The following is a 25885-nucleotide window of genomic DNA, read 5'->3' as shown; positions in this document are numbered from 1 at the left end:
AGCAAGGAATACCTGTGTGATTGGAGCTTATTAAAATTCCCAGGCATTGATAATAAGCTTCCCTAGGCAGCAGTATTTCACATGTGCTGTCACAAGTCACTGTTAGGAAGATTAGGCTTGTCCAGTGTGATGCCACTGGGAGGGACACTTGCCCAGATTTCGTCCTATGTGCCTTTTCCATTGGCTGCAGTAAATCATGGCTGCAAGTACAACCACATGCTGAGTCCTGTGAGTCCTCTTATGAATTTCCTAACCTGAAGGCGGCCTTGGGGGCCTCCCAATACAATCCAGAAATCCCATTACTGTAAACTTACCATTTTCTTCTTTCTTCTCTTAAAAAGATTGAGTTATTTGAAAGGCAGAGTTACGGAGGGGGGAAGAGGGAGAGGTAGAGAGGGAGAAAGGGAGAGAGTGAGGGGGAGAAAGGGAGAGGGAGAGGGACAGGGAGTGAGTGAGGGAGAGGGAGAGGGGGAGGTGAAGGGGGGAGGGAGGGAGAGGCAGGGAGAGAGAGCGAGAGAGCGAGCTTCCATCTGCTGGCTCACTCCCCAAATGACTAAAACAGCCATGACTGGGCTAGACCCAAGGCAGGAGCCAGGAGCATCATCTGGGTCCTCCATATGAGAGCAGGAGCCCATGTATTTGGGCCATCTTCTGCTGCTTTCCCAGGTGCAATAGCAAGGAGCTGGATAAGTGGAGCAGCCCCAAAACTTACCATATAATAGCACTGCTATAATAAACTAAAACAATCCAAACATCCCTCTATAGTGAACTAATTAGGTTATATTCATGTAGCAGGAAGCTCTCAATATACTGATAAACAATGATTTCCATGATAGGCTAAAAAATGTACAATGAATTATATTTTGCATTTGGTGTAATAAAAGGAGGAAATTAAGAATACATTATTTAAAGGTTTTTGCATGGCATACTAGGAAATGAAGAAATAATCACAAATTAATAAAAGAAGTAGCTTCTAGAAGAATGGCTAGAGAGAACAGGCTAGATGGAGACAAGAATAGAGAATACAAAAATAAAAATAAAAGAGAGCCTAGATCTCTAGAGAGGGGGATAAGGCTGTTGGGAAGTCTGTTAAGTCAATCTTCAAAAATTCCCTGTCCTAGATGTGGTCCATCACAAGGAATTTTTTTTTTTTTTTTTTTTAATTTGAGAGAGAGAAAGGGTGAGCCCATCTGCTGGTTTACTCTTGAAATGCCTGAGGCCCAGGAACTCAATCCACGTCTCCCACATGGATAGCAAGGACCGAAGTACTTGAGCTATCACATGCCTCCCAGGGTACACATTAGCAGAGCCAGGAATTGAACCCAGGCTTTTTTTTTTTTTTTTTTTTTTTGACAGGCAGAGTTAGACAGTGAGAGAGAGAGAGAGAGACAGAGAGAAAGGTCTTCCTTTTCCGTTGGTTCACCCCCCAAGTGGGCCCTACAGCAGGCTCGTGTGCTAATCCAAAGCCAGGAGCCAGGTGCTTCCTCCTGGTCTCCCACGCGGGTGCAGGAGCCCAAGGACTTGGGCCATCCTCCACTGCCCTCCAGGGCCACAGTAGAGAGCTGGACTGGAAGAGGAGCAACTGGGACAGAATCTGGCACCCCAATCGGAACTAGAACCCGGGTTGCTGGCACCGCAGGCGGAGGATTAATCAAGTGAGCTGCGGCGCTGGCCCCCCAGGCATCTTGATTTGAGATGAGGGTATCCAAGTAGAAGCTGAACTGCTGAGCCAACCACATACCCTGGGAATTCATATTTATTTCCAGAGAAGTCAAGTACTTACTTTGCCTGGATCAGTGTTCTTTTTCTTCAATTCACCTCTGTTTTCCTCATGTTCATTACATGATGCTAATTTAAGGGAGAAAAAAGGCAGTAATCACTATAGAATAAGTAAAATAGAAAAGAAAAATTCCAAAGAAAATATGTCAATGACCACCCAATTCTCAAAAATTCCTTCTACTACTATAAAAACTGTATTAAGAAGAGAGATATCTTCCTTCACTGGTAATCCTAGTTTTTAAATTCTAAGGATATTCTACAAGCTTGCATATAATTATACCATGTGAAAAAGTAACAGAAAACGGAGCTGCTTTTACTTTTCAGAGTCTACCCATTACAGGTAAAATCTTTTAATGGGTCAACCTTTCCTTTTTTCTTTTTTTTTTTTAAAGATTAATTTATTTATTTGAAAGTCAGAGTTACACAGAGAGAGGAGAGGCAGGCAGAGAGGCAGAGAGAGAGAGAGAGAGCGAGAGCGAGCTCTTCCATCCACTGGTTCACTCCCCAATTGGCCGCAATGGACAGAGCTATGCTGATTCGAAGCCAGGAGCCAGGAGCTTCTTCCAGGTCTCCCACATGGGTGCAGGGGCCCAACGACTTGGGCCATCTTCTGCTTTCCCAGGCCATAGCAGAGAGCTGGATGGGACTCAAACCAGCACCCATAGGGGATGCTGGCATTGCAGGTGACGGCTTCACCTGCAACGCCACAGCACTAGCCCCATGGGTCAACCTTTCAATCAATTTCTTTTAGTAGTTCTGGAATCACTCCCACAATAGGCACATATTCAACTCTGGGAGATGTAAAATTACAGAGGACTTTGTATGGGCAGAGGGAAGTATCAAGGTATTAGGTGCTCTGTGGGGCATGGATAGGAAATCCCAAAAGGCAGAAGAAAAGTTTTTTCAAAAAAGCAAATAGCAGGGCCAGCATTGTGGTGCAGCAGGTTAAAACCCTAGCCTGTGGCGCCAGCATCCCATATGGTCACCGGTTCAAGCCCTGGCTGTTCCATGTCCAATCCAGCATCCCTTATTCTGGCCTGGGAAAATAGCAGAGGATGGCCCAAGTACTTAGGCCCCTGCACATACATGAGAGACCTGGAAGAAGCTCCTGGCTTCTGGCTTAAGATCAGCTCAGCTCTGGCCATTGCAGCCATGTGGGGAGTAAACCAGCGGATAGAAGATTTCTCTCTCTCTCTCTCTCTTTCTCTCTCTCTGTTTCTACCTCTCTCTGTAACTCTGTCTTTCAAATAAATAAAAGGGCCGGTATTGTGGTGTAGTGGGTAAAGCTGCCATCTGCAGTGCCCGCATCCCATGTTGGCGCCGGTTCAAGAGCCGGCTGTTCCACTTCCGATCCGGCTCTCTGCTGTGGCCTGGGAAAGCAGTGGAAGATGGCCCAAGTGCTTGGGCCCCTGCACCCATGTGGGAGACCTAGAGGAAGATTCTGGTTCCTGGCTTTGGATCGGCACAGCTCTGGCCATTGCAGCCATCTGGGGAGTGAACCAGCAGATGGAAAACCTCTCTCTCTCTTGATCTCTCTGCCTCTCCATCTCTCTCTGTGTAACTGTGACTTTCAAAGAAAAATAAATAAATAAATCTTTAAAAATGTATATATTTTTTTATAGAGGCAAATGGAATGGCACCAAACAGAAACCTCTCGTATATTCCAGTTCTGTCTAGGGTCCTGATGACAGCACCTACCTAGTGATTGTAAGTTCTTCTCCCTGCTGCCGTACAGGTCAGCTGCCAAGCCCTCCCCTATGAAGCCAGGTGGCTGCCTGTGTGCCGAGCAGCAAAGGAGCTGCTGTCTGACGTACCTGAGGGTTCCTCAACAGAGGAAGCTGTTTCACTGAGCTCTTGATACTCTTGATTCTGCTCCTCGTGGCTGAGGTGAGACATGATTTCTACAAAAAGCAGTACCAAGGCTTATTGTTAATATTGAATTCATGGTGGAAAGCCAAAGAAAACAAAAGCAAGAGAAGCTAAGTATACACCTAATCATGCAGTTTTGCTATCATGAGCTTCAATTAACCTTCCTAAGGTCTTCAATAAATCTGCCTCCAAGTGTGCAACAGAGAACACTTGTTTTCCACTTAAAAAATTTTAGGGCCAGCATCATCACAGAATGAGTTAAGCTGCCACTTATGACACTGGCATCCTATATTGGAGGGCTGGGTTGAGTCCCAGCTACTTTGTTTCCAACTCGGCTTCCTGTTAATGCCCCTAGGAAGGCAGCAGAAGATGCCCAAGTGCTTGGGGCCCTGACACCCATGTGGGAGACCCGGATGAAGCTCTGGGCTCCTGGCTTCATCCTGGCTCAGCCCCAGCTGTTGAAGCCACTTGGGAAGTGAACCATCCAAAGGAAATCTTTCTCACCCTCTGTATGTATGGATGTGTTTCTCTCCCTCTTTCTGATGTTCTTTCAAATAAATAAATCTTTAAAAAATAATAAAATAACTAGCCAACTTTAAGGTAAAACTTTTGGCAATACTTACCAAAAATCTTAAAAAAAATGTATCTACTTCTTGGCCTAAAACTTGTATTTCTAGGAATACATTTTTTAAAATCACAGTTGAAGAGTGAGACTTATTATAGATAAGTACATTTATAATAAAAATTACAACATAAAACCTATAAATTTAATAATTAGTAGTTAAATAAATTATGGCATATGTATGTTATATGCCCCTTATTAAAAATTATATTTTAAATAATATTTTGGGGCCGGTGCTGTAGCGCTGTAGGTTAATCCTCCGCTTGTGGCACTGGCATCCCATATGGGCACCGGTTCGAGACGTGGCTGCTCCTCTTCCAACCCAGCTCTCTGCAATGGCCTGGGAAAGCAGTAGAAGATGGCCCAAGAACTTGGGCCCCTGCACCCACATGGGAGACCCAGAAGAAGCTCCTGGTTCCTGGCTTCAGATTGGTGCAGCTCCAGCCATTGTGGCCATCTGGGGAGTGAACCCGCAGTTGGAAGACCTTTCTCCGTCTCTCCCTCTCACTGTAACTCTGCCTCTCAAATAAATAAATAACCTTTAAAAAATAATAATAATATTTTAAGATATAAGAATAGGGGCCGGAGCTGTGGCATAGCGGGTAAAGCTGCCAACTGCAGTGCCCGCATCCCATATGGGCGCTGGTTCATGTCCCGGCTGCTGCACTTCCTATCCAGCTCTCTGCTATGACCTGGGAAAGCAGTAGAAGACGGATCAAGCCCTCGGGCCCTTGCACCCATGTGGGAGACCCGGAAGAAGCTCCTGGTTCTTGGCTTCAGATCGGCACAGCTCCGGCTGTTGAGGCCAACCGGGGAGTCAACCAGTGGATGGAAGATCTCTCTCTATCTGCTCTCCTTCTCTCTCTGTGTAACTCTGACTTTCAAGTAAAATAAATAAATCTTAAAAAAAAAAAAAAACTTGGACAGCAATTCTCAAACTTTAAAAAAAAGATACAAGAATAAACCAACTCATAAAACAGAATGAAGAATACAATCCCAATGCTGTTAAATACATACATACGAACAAAATAGGGAAAAAAGCTAAAGTAATTCCTCAAATGCTGCAGATTTATTATTACTTGGTCTTTTTTTTTTTTTTAAAGATTTATTTTATTTATTTGAAAGAGTTATAGAGAGAGAGAGGGAGAGACAGAGAGAGGTCTTCAATCCACTGATTCACTCCCCAAATGGCTGCAGGGGCGGGGCTACACCAGGCAGAAGCCAGGAGCCAGGAGCTTCTTCTGGGTCTCCCATGTAGGTTCAGGGGCCCAAGCACTTGGATCATCCTTCACTGTTTTCCCAGGTGCATTAGCAGGGAGTTAGGTCAAAAGTGGAGCAGCAGGAACTTGAACCGGTGCCCATATGGGATGCTGGCACTACAGGTAGCAATTTAACCCACCATGCTATAATGCCAGTCCTTATTACTTTATCTTATAAAGTAAGTTTTAAAATCTGTTATTTTTACACACACATGTTTATTTTGGTCCCTTAAGAGAACAAAAAATACTAAAATGTTGATTGCTCCCTTTTCTGCTAATATGGATCAAAGACCAGACTGGGTAAACAAAGTACTCATACATTTCTTAAAAGGCCAGGCATTTTGCAATAACTGAACAAAAGATAATGCAATACAAAAGCCTTACTTCTCACAGATGAGGAAACAATAACCTTTCTGTTTCTCAGACAACTCATACCAGGCCTCTGTACCAGGTTTCTGTAGCCAAACCATTGTTTTGGAAATAGATGTGCATGCATTCCTACATACATTTAATGCCAATTTTATTGTTTTTCATATTATGCTTCCTACTTTCTTTGAGATTTTAATCTTGTTAAGAAGTCTGGCGAACCTACAGGAAAATAACTCCTGCAGCTGACAAAGGAAAGGGGGCACTAAAAAGATAAACAATAATTTTTAGGGGTAGGATTGCAGATTTCTTTTTTCCATCTTTGGACTTTAATGTATAGTCAAAGATTTTAATTTATGATCTACAATTTCTTTCTTTTTTAAGATTTATTTACTTATTTGAAAGTCAGAGTTACACACAGAGAGAAGGAGAGGCACAGAGAGAGAGAGAGAAAGTGGGAGAGAGGGAGAGAGGTCTTCCATCCTCTGGTTCACTCCCTGATTGGCTGCAATGGTCAGAGCTGTGCCAATCTGAAGCCAGGAGCCAGGAGCTTCCTCCAGGTCTCCCATGTGGGTGTGGGGGCCCAAGTACTTGGGCCATCTTCTACTGCTTTCCCAGGCCACAGCAGAGAGCTGGATCAGAAGCGGAGCAGCCAGGACTCGAACCGGCGTCCATACAGGATGCTGGTGCCGCAGGCAGCGGCTTTACCCACTATGCCACAGCGCTGGCCCCTATTATCTAAAATTTCTAAAATGAACACACATTCCTGGGGCCAGTGCTGTGGCACAGTAGGTTAATCCTCCGCCTGCAGTGCCGGCATCCCATACGGGCGCCGGTTCATGCCCCAGTTGCTCCTCTTCCAAACTACCTCTCTGCTATGGCCTGGGAAAGCAGTAGAAGATGGCCCAAGTGCTTGGGTTCCTGCACTCACATGGGAGACCCAGAGGAAGATCCTGGCTCCTGGCTTCAGACTGGACCAGGTCTGGCCATTGCGGCCATTTGAGGAGTGAACCAGCGGATGCAATACTTTCTGTCTCTCCCTCTCACTGTCTGTAATTCTACTTCTCAAATAAATAAATAAAATCTTAAAAAATAAATAAATGAAATGAACCCATATTCCTTTCACAATCAGAAAAAAATACATTTAAAATCAATCAATTCCTTCTTTAAACATTTTTATTAAATCTTTGCCAAAGTGTGGGAATACCATATGCTAGGTTGTTCACTAGGTAGTATAAATAAAAATAGGAATGAAGTTTGATCCTTCTTGAGAACCTTAGTCCAGTAGGTACAATTATGGATGCAGGAAAAATGAGTAAGGGGAGACTTAAGAGTGAGACCAACTTGATTAGGCTCTACTGTCTGCCCTACTCGAAATCATAAAGTGGCCACAGCTCAGGATTATTCCACAGCAGCTATGGCTTCAGATTCCACAGCTTTCAATTTTCTGTATTTCTGGAACAAATTGGCAATGTTTGCTCTTAATTTGCAACAGAGATAAGTAATGACTGGCAATCAAAGGAAGACAACCAAGAAGTGCATCTCCACTGCAGGGTCAATGTAAACAGACAAGAACTGGCTTTGCTTTTTCAGTCCTATCGTATTAGCATAACTGCCCCACTGAACAGCACAGGAAGAAGAGACATTACCAGGGGTTTTTGTTTCTTTAGAACTTGTGAGTTCTTGGAGAGGATTTGTTTCCTGCACTGTTTCTGGCTCGGTCTCCTGCTGTAGCCTACTGTCATCCTCCAAGTTTTGCTTTTTATGATCTTCCTTTTCTTTCTCTTCTTCTTCTTCTTCCTCTTCCTCTTCCTCTTCTACTTCAGGCTCATCCTTCATTCTCATTAGAGTTGGAGGGAGTTCTGGGCGTTTGGGGGGTAACCTCTAGGGGGGAAACAAAACCATGATGATAAAAAGAGACAAATTTCCTCAAGGAAGTGAAGCCAAACTTGTGGAATGTCTCTTATCTACACTAATAAACCCCACAGAAGATTCCTGGAAGCAGGACTTTGACATGAGAATGTCCATCTATGGACCCTTAACAAGTATCTTTATTAGTTTCTAGGGTCAAAAGATTATTAGGTCTGGCACTGTGGTGTAGGAGTAAAGCCGCCCCTGTGACTTCAGCATCTCAGATAGGCACCAGTTTAAGTCCCAGCTACTCTACTCTTTTTATGGCCGCAATGGCCGGACCTGGTCCAATCCAAAGCCAGGAGCCTGGAGCTTCTTATGGGTCTCCCGTGCGGGTGCAGGGGACCAAGCACTTGTACCATCTTCTACTGCTTTCCCAGGCCATAGCAGAGAGCTGGAATGGAAGAGGAGGAGCCGGGACATGAAACAACACCCACAGGGGATGCCAGCACCACAGGTAGAAGCTTAACCTACTACAACACTGCACCTGCCCCTACTCTACTTTTGATCTAGCTCCCTGCTAATGGCCTGAGAAAGCGGCGGAAGATGGTCCAAATACTTGGTCCTCTGCCACCCATGTGGGAGACCTGGATGAAGTTCCTGGCTCCTGGCTTTGGCCTGGCTCAGCCCTGGCTGTTGCAGCAATCTGGGGAGTAAACCAGTGGATGGAACAGCTTGTAGGAAACTAACATTTATATCCAGTGAGTAATAACTACAAGAATTCTGTCCTCTTACACCTCTTGATTTTAATTTATTTTAAAATCTTCTAGGGAGTAAACCAAACATTCCTAAGAAAGAAATCTGAACTGTTTTTTCAAGGAAACAAGATAAGTAAATCAGTAAAACATATCCTAAAGAAAGGAAGAAATTTCTCAAAAAATAAGTCCAAATATTCTAATCAAGGCCTTTCAGGGCTGGTGTTGTGCTGTAGTGAGTAAAGCCACTGCCTGCAATACCACATCCCATGTGGACTCTGGTTCAAGTCCTGGCTGCTCTATTTCTGATCCAGCTCCCTGCTAATGTGCCTGGGAAAGCAGTGGAGGCTGGCCCAAGTGTTTGGGCCCCTGTACCTATGTGAGAGACCTGGAAGAAGCTTCTGGTTCCTGGCTTCGGCCTGGCCCAGCTCTGGCCATTGTGGCCATTTTGGGAGTAAACCAGCATTTAGAAGATCACTCTGTCTCTTTCTCTCTCTCTAACTCTTTTTTTCAAATAAATAAATAAATCTTTTTTTAAAAAAAAGTCCTTTCAACAAAAGTGCTTACTAGAAAAAAATTGATCATGGTTATATAATATGGAGAAGGTACCAAAATATATCTTGATTACATAATTTTCTAAAATAGGATTTAGTTCAGTAATCATTTAAGGAAAGCAGTTTAGGAAAGTATTTTATTTCAAACATAAATACCCTCTTCAACCTTCATCACTTCCTCTCTCCACAGAAAAGCCTCCATCTAAGGTAAACTATGGACTTGTGCAGAATATGTTCATTTCAAAACAGTTGTTTTTTGTTTGTTTGTTTTAAAGGCAGAGTTACAAAGGCAGGGGAGAGAAAGAGAGAGAGACATCTTCCATTCATTGGTTCACACCCCCAAACAGCCACATCAGCAGATGCTGGGCTAGGCCAAAGCCAGGAACTGGGAATTCCATCTGGGAATACATTTGTATAGCTGGGACCTCAAACCTCTGCCACCATAGGGAAGTTTAACCTTCTTGAAGATGTTAGGGCTAAACTATGTCCCTCCAAAATTCATGATCGAAGTCCCAACCCCCAGTACCTCCAAACGTGACTTCATTTGCAGATGGGTTCTTTATAAACTGATCAAGTTAAAACCAAACCTTTAGGGTAGGGCCCTACGCCAATATGACTGGTGTCACTGTAAGAGGAGACACATGGGCCTGCCTGCCAAGGGATAACCATGTGAGGAGGCAGCCAGAAGGCAGCCCCTGCAGGTCCAGGAGGAAGGCCTTCCTGGAAACCACTCCTGCTAACATCTCGATCGTGCAGCTCCAGCCTCTAAGACTGCAAGACACAGATTTTGTGTGTAAGCCACCCAGTCTGTGGTATCAGTCCTACCAAACTAATAAAGGTTCAGCTCTTCGGGGGTGATGAAAACCTTGTAAAAACTGAACCTATGAATAGGAATGTACATAAAGCAAAAACATACACCAGTGAGGTATTACAGGAGGACAGAAAGACCATAAAATTCAAGAGGCAGAGAGCTGGATCTGACTGTTACACAATGATGGTGTGATCTGGTGTTTAACCACTCTTTCATCATCTGTAAGAGGTAGTAATTCCCACATGCCGTAAGGTGTTGAGAGGATTAAATGAAGTGAGGAAAATCATATGGCAGAGGCAGGTGTACTCACTGTGTTGTTACAAGTGTTGGTTCAGTCTGAATATTAAATCTATCCTCCAGGGAAAAGCATTTAATGCAAGAGACCCTCCTTTAAAAATGTGATTGTAAAATTTATTGGAAAGGCAGAGAAGACAGAGAGACTTTTCAGTTCACTGATTAACCACCCAGCTGCCTGGAATAGCCAGGACTGAGCCAGGCCAAAGCCAGGAACCTGGAACTCCTCAGTCTCCCACATAGGTGACAGGGACCCAGGGATACAAGCTATCACCTGCTGCCTCCCAGGGTGTGTATCAGCAGGAACCTGGAATCAGCAGTAGTGCCTGGACTCAAACCCAGGCGCTCTGGGGGCAGGCATTCTGTGCAGTGGTTAAATAGCTACTAGGGACATCCACATCCCCTATCAGACTGCCTGTCCAGTCTTGGCTCCTCCTCTTCCAATCCAGCTTCCTGTAGTTGTGCATCCTGGAAGGCAGAGGATGATGGCTCAAGTATTTGGGATTTTGCCACCCACATACAAGACCCAGATTGAGCTCCAGGCTCCTGGCTTAAGCCTGGCCCAGTCCTGGCTGTTAGAGACATTTGGAGAGTGAACCAGTGGATGGGAGATTTGTCTGTATTTCAAGTAAAATGAAAAACAAAAAGCCCACAACCCAAGCATTTTGATATGAGATTCAGTCTTGCTAATTACCAAATGCCCAAACCAGGAGACCAATTCTTAAATAGAACATTCACTAGAGATTAATAAACTGGCATCCTAACTTACAAATCAATTACTTGCAAATCTATTGGCATGAATCCATTTACCAAGTTTTGATCCTCTAAGCTGAACAAAAACCCCAAGAACCAAGTCCTGGAAAACATGTGATCACACCAGCCCATGGTCATTCTTCACATCACTCTAGAATGAGTCATTCTTACTTTTTTGAAAGAAAAATTTGCTCAGTATTAACTCAAGAGCTAAAAATTTAACACTGCTTCACAACTTACCCCTACAGTTCCAGTTTTTAATTTGAATTTGCTTCCTCCTTTCATGGCACCAAAGAGAGGCAATGTAAGCTTTTTAGCTTTGTTTTCTGCACCTGTAGTCTGACTCTCAGTCCTAGAAAGAAAAATTATACATGTCTATTCCAATGACTCCAAGGTTTTATCTAAAAATACCATGACATTGACAAATTTCTGGCAAAACAAAAACTACCATAAAACAAGTATCTCTAAGCATATAATAATTAGAAAGAGGCATTCAAGCCAGCAGAGCTTGAATGGACAATGACAGTGCTGATCGTCATAGACAGAGCTATTAAGGGCAAGATGAGGTTGTTCCTTGAGTCTAGTCACTTGCAATGTGCTAGGTGACTTCATATTCATCAATGATAACCACAGTACAAAGGTCACTGGTGCAGGGAAATGTCTAAGCACGACCCTATCTTCACTAATCAGCAGGAGATGGATCCATGGTATCAAGTCCTATTGCCCACCAGCCTCCAAAGAACGCCTTACAATGTATAACAATTCTGTGCTCGCTTCGGCAGCACATATACTAAAATTGGAACGATACAGAGAAGATTAGCATGGCCCCTGCGCAAGGATGACACGCAAATTCGTGAAGCGTTCCATAAAAAAAAAAAAAAAAACAATGTATAACAATTCTGAGCACAGAAATAATTTTAAAAAAGTGTGGCAGGCATTTGTCACAGCAGCTTAATTCCCCACTTGGGATACTCACACCCCATTTTGGAGTGCTTGGTTCAAGTCTCAGCTACTCCATTTCTGATACAGCTTCCTGTTAACGGACACCCTGAGAGACAGCAGATGGTTGGTTAAGTACTTAAGTGCCTGCCACTTAAGTGGTAAACCAGGACAAAGTTCCAGGATCCTGGTTTCAGTCTATCCCAGCCCTGACTGTCACAGGCATTTGGGGAGTGAACCAGCAGATGGAAGAGCTCTATTTCTCACTCTGCCTTTCAGAAAAAATGGGGAAAAAAAAAAGTGTGTGTACAGGTGGAGAGGATATCCCATATGGTGAATAACAACAAAGAAACAGGGAGAGACATTGCAACCGGTGAACCTGTCAACACTCTCATTGGCTGGAGATAGTTACAAATGCTAAGCCTACTAGAGTAATGCAGAAGAACAAAAAGGAGAGAGAGTAAGTAGAAAATACGAAAGGGTGCAGAGAACAGAACAAAAACCAAAGGGATGGCAGTTGTGCTGACAAAATACTGAGTAGTTAGAGGTGACAATGAGAAGACAGCATGAGGAAACAGAGGAAAACTTCTATTTTTTATTTATTTGAGAAGCACTACTGGTTCACTCCCCAAATGCCCACAATGGTTGGGGCTGGGCTAGGCTGAAGCAGGACACAAGAATGCATCCACTAAGTACTTGAGCCATCACTGCTGGCTCACAGGGTCTGTATTAGCAGGAGGCCAGAGTCAATGTAAGAACCAAGCATCGGCTGGCGCCGTGGCTCAACAGGCTAATCCTCCACCTTGCGGCGCCGGCACACCGGGTTCTAGTCCCGGTCGGGGCACCGGATTCTGTCCCGGTTGCCCCTCTTCCAGGCCAGCTCTCTGCTATGGCCCGGGAAGGCAGTGGAGGATGACTCAAGTCCTTGGGCCATGCACCTGCATGGGAGACCAGGAGAAGCACCTGGCTCCTGGCTTTGGATCAATGCAGTGCGCCAGCCGCGGCGGCCATTGGAAGGTGAACCAACGGCAAAAGGAAGACCTTTTTCTCTGTCTCTCTCACTGTCCACTCTGCCTGTCAAAAAAAAAAAAAAGAACCAAGCATTAAGCTCAGGCACTCTGATGTGGGACATGGGCATCCTAACCGGTGTCTTAACCAGCAGAAATCCCAAAGGAGGAAAACTTAGAACAACTACCTTAGACCAAGGAAGAAAGCCCTATGCTTTCTTCACTTGGACCTTGGGACAGCCATGCAAAGTGCAGAGTAAGGACAGTACTGACTCTGCTGACACACAGTGACCCCTGTCAGAAACTGACCGCCCTGCCCCATCATGAAGCCTCACTTGCCACTTCTTTTCCCAAGTCTTGTCCCATACTGGAGTGCCTGGGTTCAATACCTGGCTCTGGCTTCTGAATCTAGCTTCCTGCCAATATAGACTCTGGAGGTGGTAGGTGAAAGGCTCAAGTAGTTGGGTCCCTACCATCCACTTGAGAGATCTGGATTGAGTTCCTGGTTCTTGAGGCTCCAGCCTCTGGTCTGATTATTGTCAGCATTTTGGGGAGGGAACCAGTGGATGGGAGCTCTGCCTCTCAAACAAATACACTTTTGGGGCTAGAGCTGTGGCGCATCAGGTTAATGCCCTGGCCTGAAGTGCCGGCATACCATATGGGCTCGGGTTCGAGACCCAGCTGCTCCTCTTCCAATCCAGCTCTCTGCTGTAGCCTGGGAGGGCGGTAGAGGATAGTCTAAGTCCTTGGGCCCCTGCACCCGCTTGGGGGACCTGGAAGAAGCTCCTGGTTCCTGGATTCGGATCAGCACAGCTCCAGCCATTGCGGCCAATTGGGGAGTGAACCATCGGATGGAAGACCTCTCTCTCTGCCTCTTCTCTCTCTGTGTAACTCTGATTTTCAAATAAATAAATAAATATTTTTAAAAATATATTTTTGAAAAACACAGAAAATGGAATTAAAAGATGAGGTTTTTTTTGTTTTTTTTTTTTTGACAGGTAGAGTTATATAGAGTGAGAGAGAGAGAGACAGAAAGAAAGGTCTTCCTTCCATTGGTTCACGCCCCAGATGGCTGCTACAGCCGGTGCTGCGCCAATCCAAAGCCAGGAGCCAGGTGCTTCTTCCTGGTCTCCCATACGGGTGCAGGAGCCCAAGCACTTGGGCCATCCTCCACTGCCCTCCTGGGCCACAGCAGAGAGCTGGACTAGAAGAGGAGCAACTGGGACTAGAACCCAGCACCCATATGGGACGCCAGCGCCGGCCCCTAAAAGATGAGTTTATTATGGTGCAAAAATATTTTAAGCTCAAGCATAGTTTTTCAGCATACACATTTACACAAATCTTTTGAAGACCCATCACAGACAGCATCTAAGCCAGTATCCAAAGAGAGGAAAAACCAGGAAACACACAGACTGACAGGAGTGGAAACTCTAAAGGATGTGGACTAATATCATCTAGTGTAGAACATGCGGAGGGACTCATTATCAAGTTAAAGGATTACAAAATTGGGGATGGTGCTGTGGTGTAGCAGATAAAGCTGTTACCTGCAGTGCCAGTGTCCCATATGGGTGCCGGCATCTGCCATTCGGGGAGTGAATCAGTGGATGGAAGATCTCTGTCTTTCCCTCTTTCTCTCTCTATAATGCTGTCTTTCAAATAAATAAAATAAATCTTTTACAAAAAAAAAACTTAAAAAAAATATTTATTTTATTTATTTGAAAGACAGTCACAGAGAGAGGCAGAGACAGAGAGAGGTCTTCCATCCACTGGTTCACTCCCTAAATGGTCACAACAGCTGGATTGTGCCAATCTGAAGCCAGGAGCCAGGAGCTTCCTCCAGGCCCCACACGCAGGTGCAGGGCCCAAGAATTTGGGCCATCTTCCACTGCCTTACCAGGCCATAGCAGAGAGCTGGATCGGAAGTGTAGCATCCAGGACTCTGGCACCCATATGAGATGCTGGCACTTGAGGTGGCAGCTTTACCCACTGCGCCACAGCGCTGGACCCTAAAGCCACATCTTTACCCAGTTTCTTCCCCCTGCTCTATCCTGCTTCTCCCACTCCCATTTAGATTTCCAATGAAAGCATTCTCTCAATAAATCATCTGTAGTAGGATCCTTATCTCACAGTCAGGTTTTAGGGACTCTGACCTAAACAGATCCAATGTATTCACAGGCAGTAGTCCACTTACCCACCTATTTTTCACCTACCACCATTTTTTTTTTTTTAAGATTTACATATTTATTTGAAAGGCAGAGTTACAGAGAGGCAGAGGCACAGAGAGAAAGAGAGGTCTTCCATCCACTAGTTCACTCCCCAAATGATCACAACAGCCAGGGCTGGACTGATCTGAAGCCAGGAGCCCAGAGCTTCTTTCAGGTCTCACACATGGGTGCAAGGGCCCAAGGACTTGGGCCATCTTCTACTGATTTCCCAGGTCACAGCAGAGAGCTGGATCGGAAGTATAGCAGCCAGGACTTGAACTGGTGTCCATTTGGGATGCCAGCACTGCAGGCAGTGGCTTTACCTGCTACACAACAGTGCCAGTTCCTATCACCATTTTTTTTTTTTTTTTGACAGCACCTGTTATACATACTGTTCTGCACCTGGCTTTTAGTATATCTTGACAATGGTTCCACCTAAATAGTTGCCTCATTTTTTCTTTTAGGTTTTTTTTTTTTTTTTTGACAGGCAGAGTGGATAGTGAGAGAGAGAGAGAGAAAGGTCTTCCTTTTGCCGTTGGTTCACCCTCCAATGGCCGCTGCGGCCGGCGCATCTCGCTGATCCGAAGCCAGGAGCCAGGTGCTTCTCGTGGTCTCCCATGCCGGTGCAGGGCCCAAGAACTTGGGCCATCCTCCACTGCATTCCCAGGCCACAGCAGAGAGCTGGACTGAAAGAGGGGCAACTGGGACAGAAACCGGCGCCCTGACCAGGACTAGAACCCAGGGTGCCCGCGCCGCAGGCGGAGGATTAGCCTATTGAGCCGCGGCGCCGGCCGCCTCATTTTTTCTTTTACAGTATTAAAAAAGTTCTACCATATATCTAGATACATAATACATATATACATGCATTATTATATATTACATTATAATTTATTTTTTTAAGTTGTATTTATTTATTTATTTATTTGAAAGAGAGAGAGAGAAAGAGAGAGACATTGTCTGTGCTGGCTCATTCCCCAAATGCCCACAATAGCCAGGGTTGGGCCAGGCCAAAGGAGCCAGGAATCCCATCCAGGTCTTCCAAGCAGTTGGGCCGTCATCTGCTGTTTCCCAGGCCCATCATCAGGGATGAGAAGAATGGAATAGCAAGGATTCAACCAGGGATTCTTATATGGGATGCAGGTATCCCAAGTGGTGGCTTAACCTGCTGTGTGTGCCACATGCCTGCTCCTATTATAACTTATTTAACCCATTTCTTTTGATAAACATGAGTGATTTCTAATCTTTTACTACAAACAATGCTGCAATATATTTTCATTTCTTGAGAATATGAGGGACAGATTCCTAGAAATGAAACAGTTCAAAGGGCATTTGCATTTGTAATCAGGATAGACACTGTCAGTTTGTCCAGTACAGGGAACGCATTAATTTGCTCTTCAACAATGTTAGAAAATGTCTTTTCAGAGCTGGTGCTATGGTGTAGCAGGTAAAGCTGCCGCCTGCAGTGCCGGCATTCCATATGGGCGCCAGTTCATGTCCCAGTTGCTCCTCTTCCGATCCAGCTCTCTGCTATGGCTTGGGAAAGCAGTAGAAGATGGCCCAAATCCTTGGGCCCCTGCACCCACGTGGGAAATCCAGAGGAGGCTCCTGGCTCCTGGCTACAGATCAGTGCGCTCTGGGCATTGCAGCCAGTTGGGGAGTGAACCAGTGGATGGAAGACCTCTCTCTCTTTCTCTCTCTGCCTCTCCTCTCTGTAACTCTTTCAAACAAATAAATAAATCTTAAAAAAAAAAAAAAAAAAGAAAATGCCTTTTCATCCCAGCCTCATCAGTGTACTATCACACATAATGAATCTGTCAATTTCATAGATAAAAATGGTATTACATTGTAGGAATTGTATTTGTCTTTTGACTGAGGTGGATCAATTTTTATATAGTTAAAAGTCATTCGCATTTCTTTTTCTGTGGCCTGTCAGTTGATACCCTTTTCCTATTTTTCTCTTGAGTGGGTGATTATATCTACTTATTATTTATAGGTCTTTCTATATGAGAAAAATTAGCCTTTTGAGCATATTGTTATTTAAAGAAGTTTATTATGTACTTAAAAGACTTAAGTAAAAATCTTTGGAGCCTTCCAACAAACCAGGAATCAATGCAGTTTTCCCTGAAAATCTACCAGCAGTCTGTATTTCACAAACGAAATAGGTTTTTAGCAACTGTATGAAACCACTGCCTTCTGTGCTGGCAGGGTGGGGCATGTCTGGCCTGTGAAGTAAGGCCTATGAAACATTCGGTCTGGCGCTGCCAAGGCAACCACAGGGAAATTCGATAAATCTAAACCAGGCTAATTTTTAAATTAATAATTTTATATGGCCCATGAATAATGCTATAAATATCCACATGGCCTGTGGCAGGAAAAACCACCCCCTCCCTTGCTTTAAGGGTTGCTTTTGTTATTGTTCTATTACACAGTTATTAAAGGACAATTCAAAATGTTCTCTTTGCTATCATGCTTATGTAAAATTCCAAACATAGCTAAGACTTACTTTTTTAGTTCTGGAATCTCTGCTGGCTTTACGATTTTTATTAGCCCTTTAAGTCTCTGTTGTTCTTTCCTCAGTTCAAAAGTTCTCAGGTGAAGTTTCTTCCGGGACACACCATCTAATGAACTTCCTGATTTCATTTCTGACATGAATGCATCCAAAGAATCCTGAGACGGTGACTCTGATAGAGCTACACAAGAGAGGGGTAACACGTTTAGAAAGATGGTCCAGTCAGCGTCCACACAGAGCTCACTAACATAACGGAATACAAAACAGGTTAAAGCTGGGAGAGCTTGGGAAAATATTTTGTCTCTGTGGTCTTCATTTGCCTTATCTACTACATAAAAAGGTTAAATGAAATGATTTATAATGCTCTTTCTAGATCTAAAATGCTATATGGTCCCTTAGAAAGTCTCCATATTGTGTAGGACATATCCTACTAACCAATGTAGCCAGGGTCCAGTTCAGGGCACTGTATAACACACGTGCTCAATAAACGATGATGAACGCCTTACCTCTGCTCGAGGCTTTCAGCCTCTCAGAAATTTCAGAGAGTTCCCTTTCAGCATCATTTAACTTTGCAACCTGTAACACCCAAACCAACAGGGTTAACAAATGTTAAATCTTTCACACTATATCAGCTTCTTATGGAGTTAACACTTTCATTTGTTTATTCAATTTGAATTGAATCAATTTCTGAGTTAACAAACTCAGAATTAAACAGAATGAATCACTCTATTTTACGCAAAAGAAAGAGTTCAAGGCATTTGTCTTCATTGATCAATAGAAAGGATAGGGGCTGGCTCTGTGGCAGAGTAGGCTAAGCCTCTGCCTGTGGTGTTGGCATTCCTTGTGGGCACCAGTTCAAGTCCCGGCTGCTCCATTTCCAATCCAGCTCCCTGCTGAAGGCCTGGGAAAGCAGTGGAAGATGGCTCAAGTACTTGTGCCCCAGCATCCACATGGGAGACCTGGAAGAAGCTCCTGGCTTCAGATTGGCCCAGCTCCGGCTACTGTGGCTGTTTGGGTTGTGAACCAGTGGATGGAAAACCTTTCTCTCTGTCTCTCCCTCTCTCTGTAACTCTGCCTCTCAAATAAATAAAAGAAATCTTTGGGAAAAAAAAAAAAAAGAAAGGATAGATATTGGGTAATGTTTTAAGCTCTGAACATACTAAATACAGTTTTAATTCATGCCACCTTACAGTAATTTCATGAAGGACATTCTGTTTGATTATTATCACACCATACTCCTAACAATTCCTTTGATTCTTCTTGACTAGTCAATTTTACCTCAGATGCCTTAACTTGGAAATTTTACTTCTTTTTTTTAGGGGTGAAATCATACCCAAAAAACTTTTATTAATAGATCAGTACCAGCATGGAGGAAAGTCTCTAGGAGCAACAACTTGGATAAGACTAGTTGTTTATTACCATCAAATATACAGAGCATTAAAAACTACACCTCAGTACCAATTTCAATGCTTATGCTTCAACAGTTAAAAGATTTAAATACAGTATTATTTTATTTAAAAATATAAACTCCAGGGGCCGGCGCCATGGCGTAGCAGGCTAAGCCCGGAGCTGGCATCCAATATGGGCACCGGTTCAAGTCCTGACTGCTCTTCTTCTGATCCAGCTCTCTGCTATGGCCTGGGAAAGCAATGGAAGATGGCCCAAGTCCTTGGGCCCCTGCACCCCTGTGGGAGACCTAGAAGAAGCTCCTGGCTTCAGATCGGCCCAGCTCCAGACATTGCAGCTATTTGGGGAGTGAACCAGAAGATGGAAGACCTTTCTCTCTGTCTCTCCCTCTCTCTGTCTGTAAGTCTACCTCTCAAATACACAAAGTCTTTTTAATAAAAAAAAAAAAAATAAGTACTTCTATAAATAAAACTTGCCAGTGATTCAAAGGTCTCTGGTTTCTCATCAATTTTCCCAGCTTTCTTCATTCGATTTAGTCGCTTCTTCTCAACCAGACCAGTACGATCAAGGAATGTATCATCATCACTATCATAAAAGTCTTCATCCTCCCAGTTCTTGGCTTTCCTTTTTCGAGATACTAGGATAGATAAAATAATTGATAATAAAGTAAGTTTTATAAAAAGTTTTAAAAAAAGGCAAGTAGATTAAGATATCACAATCAACTACTGAAGTTACTATTCTACAAACTGCCAAACTACATACAAACACAAAGGGCTGGAGTTGACTTGTGGCACAGTGGGTTAAGCCTCTGCCTGTGATACCAGAATCCTAAATGAACACTAGTTCAAGTCCCAGCTGCTCCACTTCACATTCAGCTCCCTGGTACTTCACCTGGAAGGCAGCAGAAGATGACTTAAGTGATTGGGCCTTGGTCACCCATGTGGGAGACCCAGATGGAGTTCCAGGTTTCTAGATTTCACCTGGCCCGGCCCTGGCCATTCAGGCCATTTGGGGAATGATCCAGCGGATGGGAGTTAGCATGCACTTGCTCTTGCTCTCTTTCTCTTCCTCCAACTTTACATTTCAAGTAAATAATTTTTTTTTTTTTTTAGATTTTTATCTATTTATTTGAGAGGTAGAGTTACAGATAGAGAGAAAGGTCTTTCATCTGCTGGTTCATTCCCCAAATGGTCACAACACCTGGAGCTGAGCCAATCTGAAGCCAGGAATCAGGAACATTTTCCAAGTCTTCTACGAAGGTCAAGCACTCAGGCCATCTTCTACTGCTTTCCCAGGTCATAGCAGAGAGCTGGATCGGAAGAGGAGCACCCAGGGCAGGAACCAGCGCCCATATGGGATGCCAGTGCTGCAGGTTTAGTAGTAGCTTAGCTTAGCCTACTACACTACAGTACCGGTCCTATAAACACATCTTTAAAAATAAAACCATAAAAGGCTGAGGTGGGCATCTGGCTGGGCAGTTAAACCATCAATTAGGACACTCACATCTCATGCATTTCTTTCTCATATAAGAGGCAGCAAACTACACGCATGCTAACAAGATATCCTGAAAATCACTATTTTGATTTATAGAGCTCTTCCACATTACTTTTTTTAGTATATGTGCTGCCAAAGCGAGCACCCTCATTACTTTTTATCTTTGTGTGTATTCCTATATATCCAATAGTTTACCCAGGCAATCAGCTATGTAGAGTTTTTAAGTTTCTTCTAATATTTTGCTATTACCAATAATGATGCAATGAATATGCATATATTTTTATAATGTTAGAAGTATTAGCTTTGGGGTAAATTCCTAAAAGTATTAGAGCTGAGCCAAAGGGTAAATACAAGGGGTCATCAAAAAATTCATGGGAAATGCATATCATGAAAAACTATGTGGGTGAGCTTTGGGCCTAGAAGTTAAGGTTCTGGTTGGGGTGTCCATCCCCACAGGGAACTGCCTGGGTTTGAGTCTGGCTGCATTCCTGATTCCTGCTGTCACACACCTTGAGAGGCAACAGGTGATGATAACTCAGAGTAGTTGAGCTCCTGAATTCAGATTCTAGCTATTGGCTTCAGCCCCAGCCATGGTGGGTCTCTGAGGGGAAACCAGGGGATGGGAGTGTGCACATTCTCTGTCTCTCAAATGGAAACATAATAATAAAAAGGGGGCTGGTGTAAACGTGTGCTCTCGCAGTTAAACACCAACTAAGAGATGCCCACATCCTGGATCACAGGGTCTTCGTCCTAGCTCCACTCATGACTCCAGCTTCCTGCTAATTCAGACACAAGGCAGCAGGGATGATGATAGGAGACAGAATGAGTTCCTGGATCCCATCTTTGGCCTTAGTTGTGGGCCACTGCAGGTATCTGCAGAGTGAACCAGCATATATGGGAACTCAGTCTGTCTCTCAAATAAATAAATTTAAAAAGTAACCATTTAGGTGCCAGCACTATGGTGTAGTGGGTTAATGCCCGGCCTGAAGTGCCAGCATCCCATATGGGCGCCGGTTTGAGACCTGGCTGCACCTCTTCCAGGCCAGCTCTCTGCTATGGCCTGGGAAAGCAGTAGAAGATGGGCCAAGAACTTGGGCCTCTGCATCCACACGGGAGACCCAGAGGAAGCTCCTGGCTCCTGGCTTCGGACTGGCGCAGCTCCAGCCATTGTGGCCATCTGGGGAGTGAACCATCAGATGGAAGACCCCCCCCCCCCTCTCTCTACCTCTCTGTGTAACTCTTTCAAATAAATAAAGACAAAAAAAAATTAACCATTTATCTGATATTTGGTACTTAAGTTATAAAAAACCAAAAACAAAATCCTACATTTAAAGACATGGTGCTAAGAGAAATAAGCCAAACATAAAAGGATACTTGTCACATGCTTCCACTTATATGAAGAGCCTAAAGCAATCAAATTTATAACAAGAGAAAAAATGGTGGTTGCCAGGGTCTGAGGAGTAGGGAGAATGGAGTTAATGTTTAATGTGAACAGAACTATAGAAAAATTCTGAGATGGACAGTATACAACAATATGAATGTACTTAATGCTGCTAAATTATATATTTAAAATGCATGAAATGAGGAATTTTATGTTACATATATTTTACAAGAAAAAAAAATTAAAACGACCATAATCAGCAAAAGTCTCTTAAGAACCAACAAATAGGCCGCCACCACGGCTCAACAGGCTAATCCTCTGCCTGCGGCGCTGGCACCGGGTTCTAGTCCCGGTCGGGGCGCCGGATTCTGTCCTGGTCGCTCCTCTTCCTGTCCAGCTCTCTGCTATGGCCCGGGAGTGCAGTGGAGGATGGCCCAAGCGCTTGGGCCCTGCACCCGCATGGGAGACCAGGAGAAGCACCTGGCTCCTGGCTTCGGATCAGCGTGGTACGCCGGCCGCAGCGCACAGGCCACAGCGGCCATTTGGGGGTGAACCAACGGAAAAAGGAAGACCTTTTTCTCTGTCTCTCTCTCACTGACCACTCTGTCAAAAAAAAAAAAAAAAAAAAAAAAGAAGAAGAAGAAGAATCAACAAATAGTAGCTGGTACTGTGGCATAGCAGGTAAACTCACCACCTACAGTGCCAGCATTTCATATGGATGCTGTTTCAAGTCCTGGTTGCTCCACTTCCGATCCAGCTCTCTGCTAATGTGCCTGGGAAGGCAGTGGAGGGTGGCCCAAGTCCTTGGGCTCCTGCACCCGTGTGGGAGACCTGGAAGAAGCTCCTGGCTCCTGTCTTTGGATCGGCCCAACTCTGGACACTGTGGCCATTTGGGGAGTAAATCAATGGATGGAGGATCTTTATCTTTCTCTTTCTCTCTCTCTCTCTCTCTCCCTCTCCCTCTTTCTGTAACTCTACCTTACAAATAAAATAAACAAATCTTTTAAGAAAAATAACAAGAAGTAAGGAGCCAGCGTTGTGGCGTAGCAGGTTAAGCCGCCAGCTGCCATGCCAGCAGCTCAAATGCTTGTTGGACTCCCAGCTGCTTCACTTCTGATCCAGCTCCCTGCTGATCCACCTGTAAAAGCAGCAGAAGATGGCCAAATCCCTGGGCCCCTGTCAGCCACGTAGGAGACCTGAATGAAGCTCTGGCTCCTGGCTCTGGCCTGGTCTGGCCCAGCCTGGGTGTTGTGGCCATTTGGGGAGTGAGTGAGCAGATGGAAAATAGCTCTCTCTCTCTCTCTCTCTCTCTCTCTCTCTCTCTCTATCTCTCTCTGCAATTCTACCCTTCAAATAAAAGAAATCTTTAAAAAAAAAAAATGATATAACACTTGAGAAAAACTAGGATGCAGACCAAACAAAAAGTAACCTTGAGAAACAGATATTTACAATTATGAAACAAGATATTATGTTTTTAAAAGGATCATTCAAAGAACAAAAATGAAGCTATACAAGTTAACTTTTTTTAATAAAAGATTTATTTATTTATTTGAAAGTCAGAGTTAGAGAGAGGAACACAGAGAGACCTTATCCGCTGGTTCACTCCCCAGATGGCCACAATGACCAGTGTTCAGCCAGGCAGAAGCCAGTAGCCAGAAGCTTCTTCCAGGTCTCCCATGTATGTAGCAGGGGCTCAAGCATTTGGGCCATCTTCCACTGCTTTTCCCAAGCCATTAGCAGGGAGCTGGATCAGAAATGGAGCAGCCAGGATATGAAGCAGGACTCATATTGGATTCCAGTATCTTTTTTTTTTTTAATAAAGATTTATTTATTTGAAAGTCCGAATTACACAGAGAGAGAAGGAGAGGCAGAGAGAGAGAGTGAGAGAAAGGTCTTCCATCCACTGGTTCACTCCCCAACTGGCTGCAACGGCCAGAGCAGCCAATCCGAAGCCAGGAGCTTCTTCCAGGTCTCCCACATGGGTGCAGGGGTCCAAGGACTTGGGCCATCTTCCATTGCTTTCCCAGGCCATAGCAGAGAGCTGGATCGGAAGTGCAGCAGCCGGAACATGAACTGGCACCCATAAGGGATGTCGGCACTGCAGGCGGTGGCTTTATCTGCTACACCACAGCGCCGGTCCCAGATTCCAGTTTCGTAGGTAGCAGCTTTACCTGCTATGCCACAGTGCTGGCATCAGGAATTAACTTTCTAGAAATGAACTTTTAGAAATTCCAGAGAGAACAGAAGGATAAAACAGAAATGATCCTAACTTGGCAAGATTTCCAGTAAAATGAGCTCAACAAGTACCTCCAAAAATGGACAAAAACAGACCCACAGAAAAGTACATTGTAGTTAAGTTTCAGAACTTTTAGAACACAGGAAATTCATAAAAACTTCCAGCAAGAAGGAAAAAGTGACAGACAACAGGTCAGAACCTGAACAGTTAGAGTTCTCAATAGAAACCCTGGATATAGGATTGTAAGAGCAATGCTTTCAAAGTGGCGACGGAAAATACAACCAAGTTAGAATTCTATCCCTGGGGCCGGCACAGTGGCCTGGCAGGGAAAGCCACCGCCTGCAGTGCCAGCATCCTATGTGGATGCCAGTTCAACTCCCGGCTGCTCCAGTTCCATTCCAGCTCTCTGCTATGGCCTAGGAAAGCAGTAGAGGACGGCCCAAGGCCTTGGGCCCCTATACCCACATGGGAGACCTGGAAGAAGCTCATAGCTCCTGGCTTCAGATCGGTGCAGCTCCAGCCGTTGAGGCCAACTGGGGAGTGATGGGAGCAGATGGAAGACCCCCTCTCTGCCTCTCCTTCTCTCTGTGTAACTCTGACTTTCAAATAAATAAATAAATAAATCTTAAAAAAAAAAAAAAGAATTCTATCCCCAGAAACCAGTGTTGTGGTGTAGCAGGTTAGGCCACTACCTGTGATGGCAGCTTCCCAAATGGGTGCCAGTTCAAGTCCAAGCTACTCCAATTCTGATCCATCTCCCTGCTAATGCAACTGGGAAAGCAGTGGAGGATGGCCCCATGTCCCTGGGCCCCAGCATCCAAGTGGGAGACCCTGATGGAGCTCTTGGTTCCTGGTTTTGGCCTGGCCTAGCCCCAGCTATTGCGGCCATTTGGTGAGTCAATTAATGGCTGTAAGAACTCTCCCTTTCTCTCTCTAACTCTGCCTTTCAAATACAATAAATCTTGGTGGGGGGTAGATTTTATCAGGCCAGCAACGTGGCTCACCGGCATTCCATATGGGCGCCGGGTTCTAATCTCAGCTGTTCCTCTTCCAGTCCAGCTCTCTGCTGTGGCCCTGGAGGGCAGTGGAGGATGGCCCAAGTGCTTGGGCCCCTGTATCCGCGTGGGAGACCAGGAGGAAGCATCTGGCTCCTGGCTTCGGATCGGCGAGGTTCACCGGGTGAACCAACGGAAGAAAGACCTTTCTGTCTCTCTCTGTCTATAACTCTACCTGTGAAAGGAAGGAAGGAAGGCAGGAAGTACTAATTAAGAGTGAAGCTAAGGCCGGCGCCATGGCTCAACAGACTAATCCTTCACCTAGCGGCTCCGGCACTCCGGATTCTAGTCCCGGTCGGGGCACCGGATTCTGTTCCGGTTGCCCCTTCTCCAGGCCAGCTCTCTGCTATGGCCCGGGAGTGCAGTGGAGGATGGCCCAAGTGCTTGGGCCCTGCACCCCATGGGAGACCAGGATAAGTACCTGGCTCCTGCCTTCGGATCAGCGCGGTGCAGTGGTGCCGAAACCCGGGAACTCGAACCAGACGCGTAACATTGCACGACTGGAGAGGTAAGATCCAGAACTTCACACGGGAGACGGGTCGACGTCGAGGAAGGGTATGTTAGAAGAATTTCTCCTGGTTATTATCATTTTTTGCCTTCTCTCTTATTATTGTTTTAATACTCGCTGTTATAGTTCTAAAGTTGTGTGCGGCCCAGAGTAAAAGGAAACAGTGCCTTTTAGAATCATAGATATGGGTACTACCAATAGTCATGAAAGTGAAAATTTCATGGATCCCATA

At 44.7% G+C, this 25885-nt stretch overlaps 1 protein-coding gene and 1 non-coding gene across 3 annotated transcripts in view; one reads left to right on the top strand and one right to left on the bottom strand.

Moving 5' to 3' along the window:
• The window catches only part of SLC4A1AP (solute carrier family 4 member 1 adaptor protein), a 53296-nt gene that overhangs the window by 5798 nt on the left and 21613 nt on the right, over positions 1 to 25885 (bottom strand). Inside the window, exons 6-12 of one of the 2 annotated variants that reach the window (XM_062209171.1) lie at positions 19456 to 19616; positions 18079 to 18148; positions 17567 to 17753; positions 11154 to 11265; positions 7545 to 7779; positions 3594 to 3680; positions 1784 to 1848 (exon numbers count right to left, since the gene is read on the bottom strand). In XM_062209171.1, coding sequence (XP_062065155.1) covers positions 1784 to 1848; positions 3594 to 3680; positions 7545 to 7779; positions 11154 to 11265; positions 17567 to 17753; positions 18079 to 18148; positions 19456 to 19616 — 917 coding nt within the window. The remainder of the gene's footprint in view (positions 1 to 1783; positions 1849 to 3593; positions 3681 to 7544; positions 7780 to 11153; positions 11266 to 17566; positions 17754 to 18078; positions 18149 to 19455; positions 19617 to 25885) is intronic. The other variant, XM_062209172.1, reaches the window with a different exon arrangement.
• Positions 11680 to 11786, top strand: LOC133773128 (U6 spliceosomal RNA). Its single transcript, XR_009867902.1, has one exon. It is a non-coding gene; the product is annotated as a U6 spliceosomal RNA (small nuclear RNA).

Source organism: Lepus europaeus, chromosome 13 (genome assembly GCF_033115175.1).
Source record: "Lepus europaeus isolate LE1 chromosome 13, mLepTim1.pri, whole genome shotgun sequence".
Classification (NCBI taxonomy): Eukaryota; Metazoa; Chordata; class Mammalia; order Lagomorpha; family Leporidae; genus Lepus; species Lepus europaeus.
This window is presented reverse-complemented; position numbering and strand designations above follow the sequence as displayed.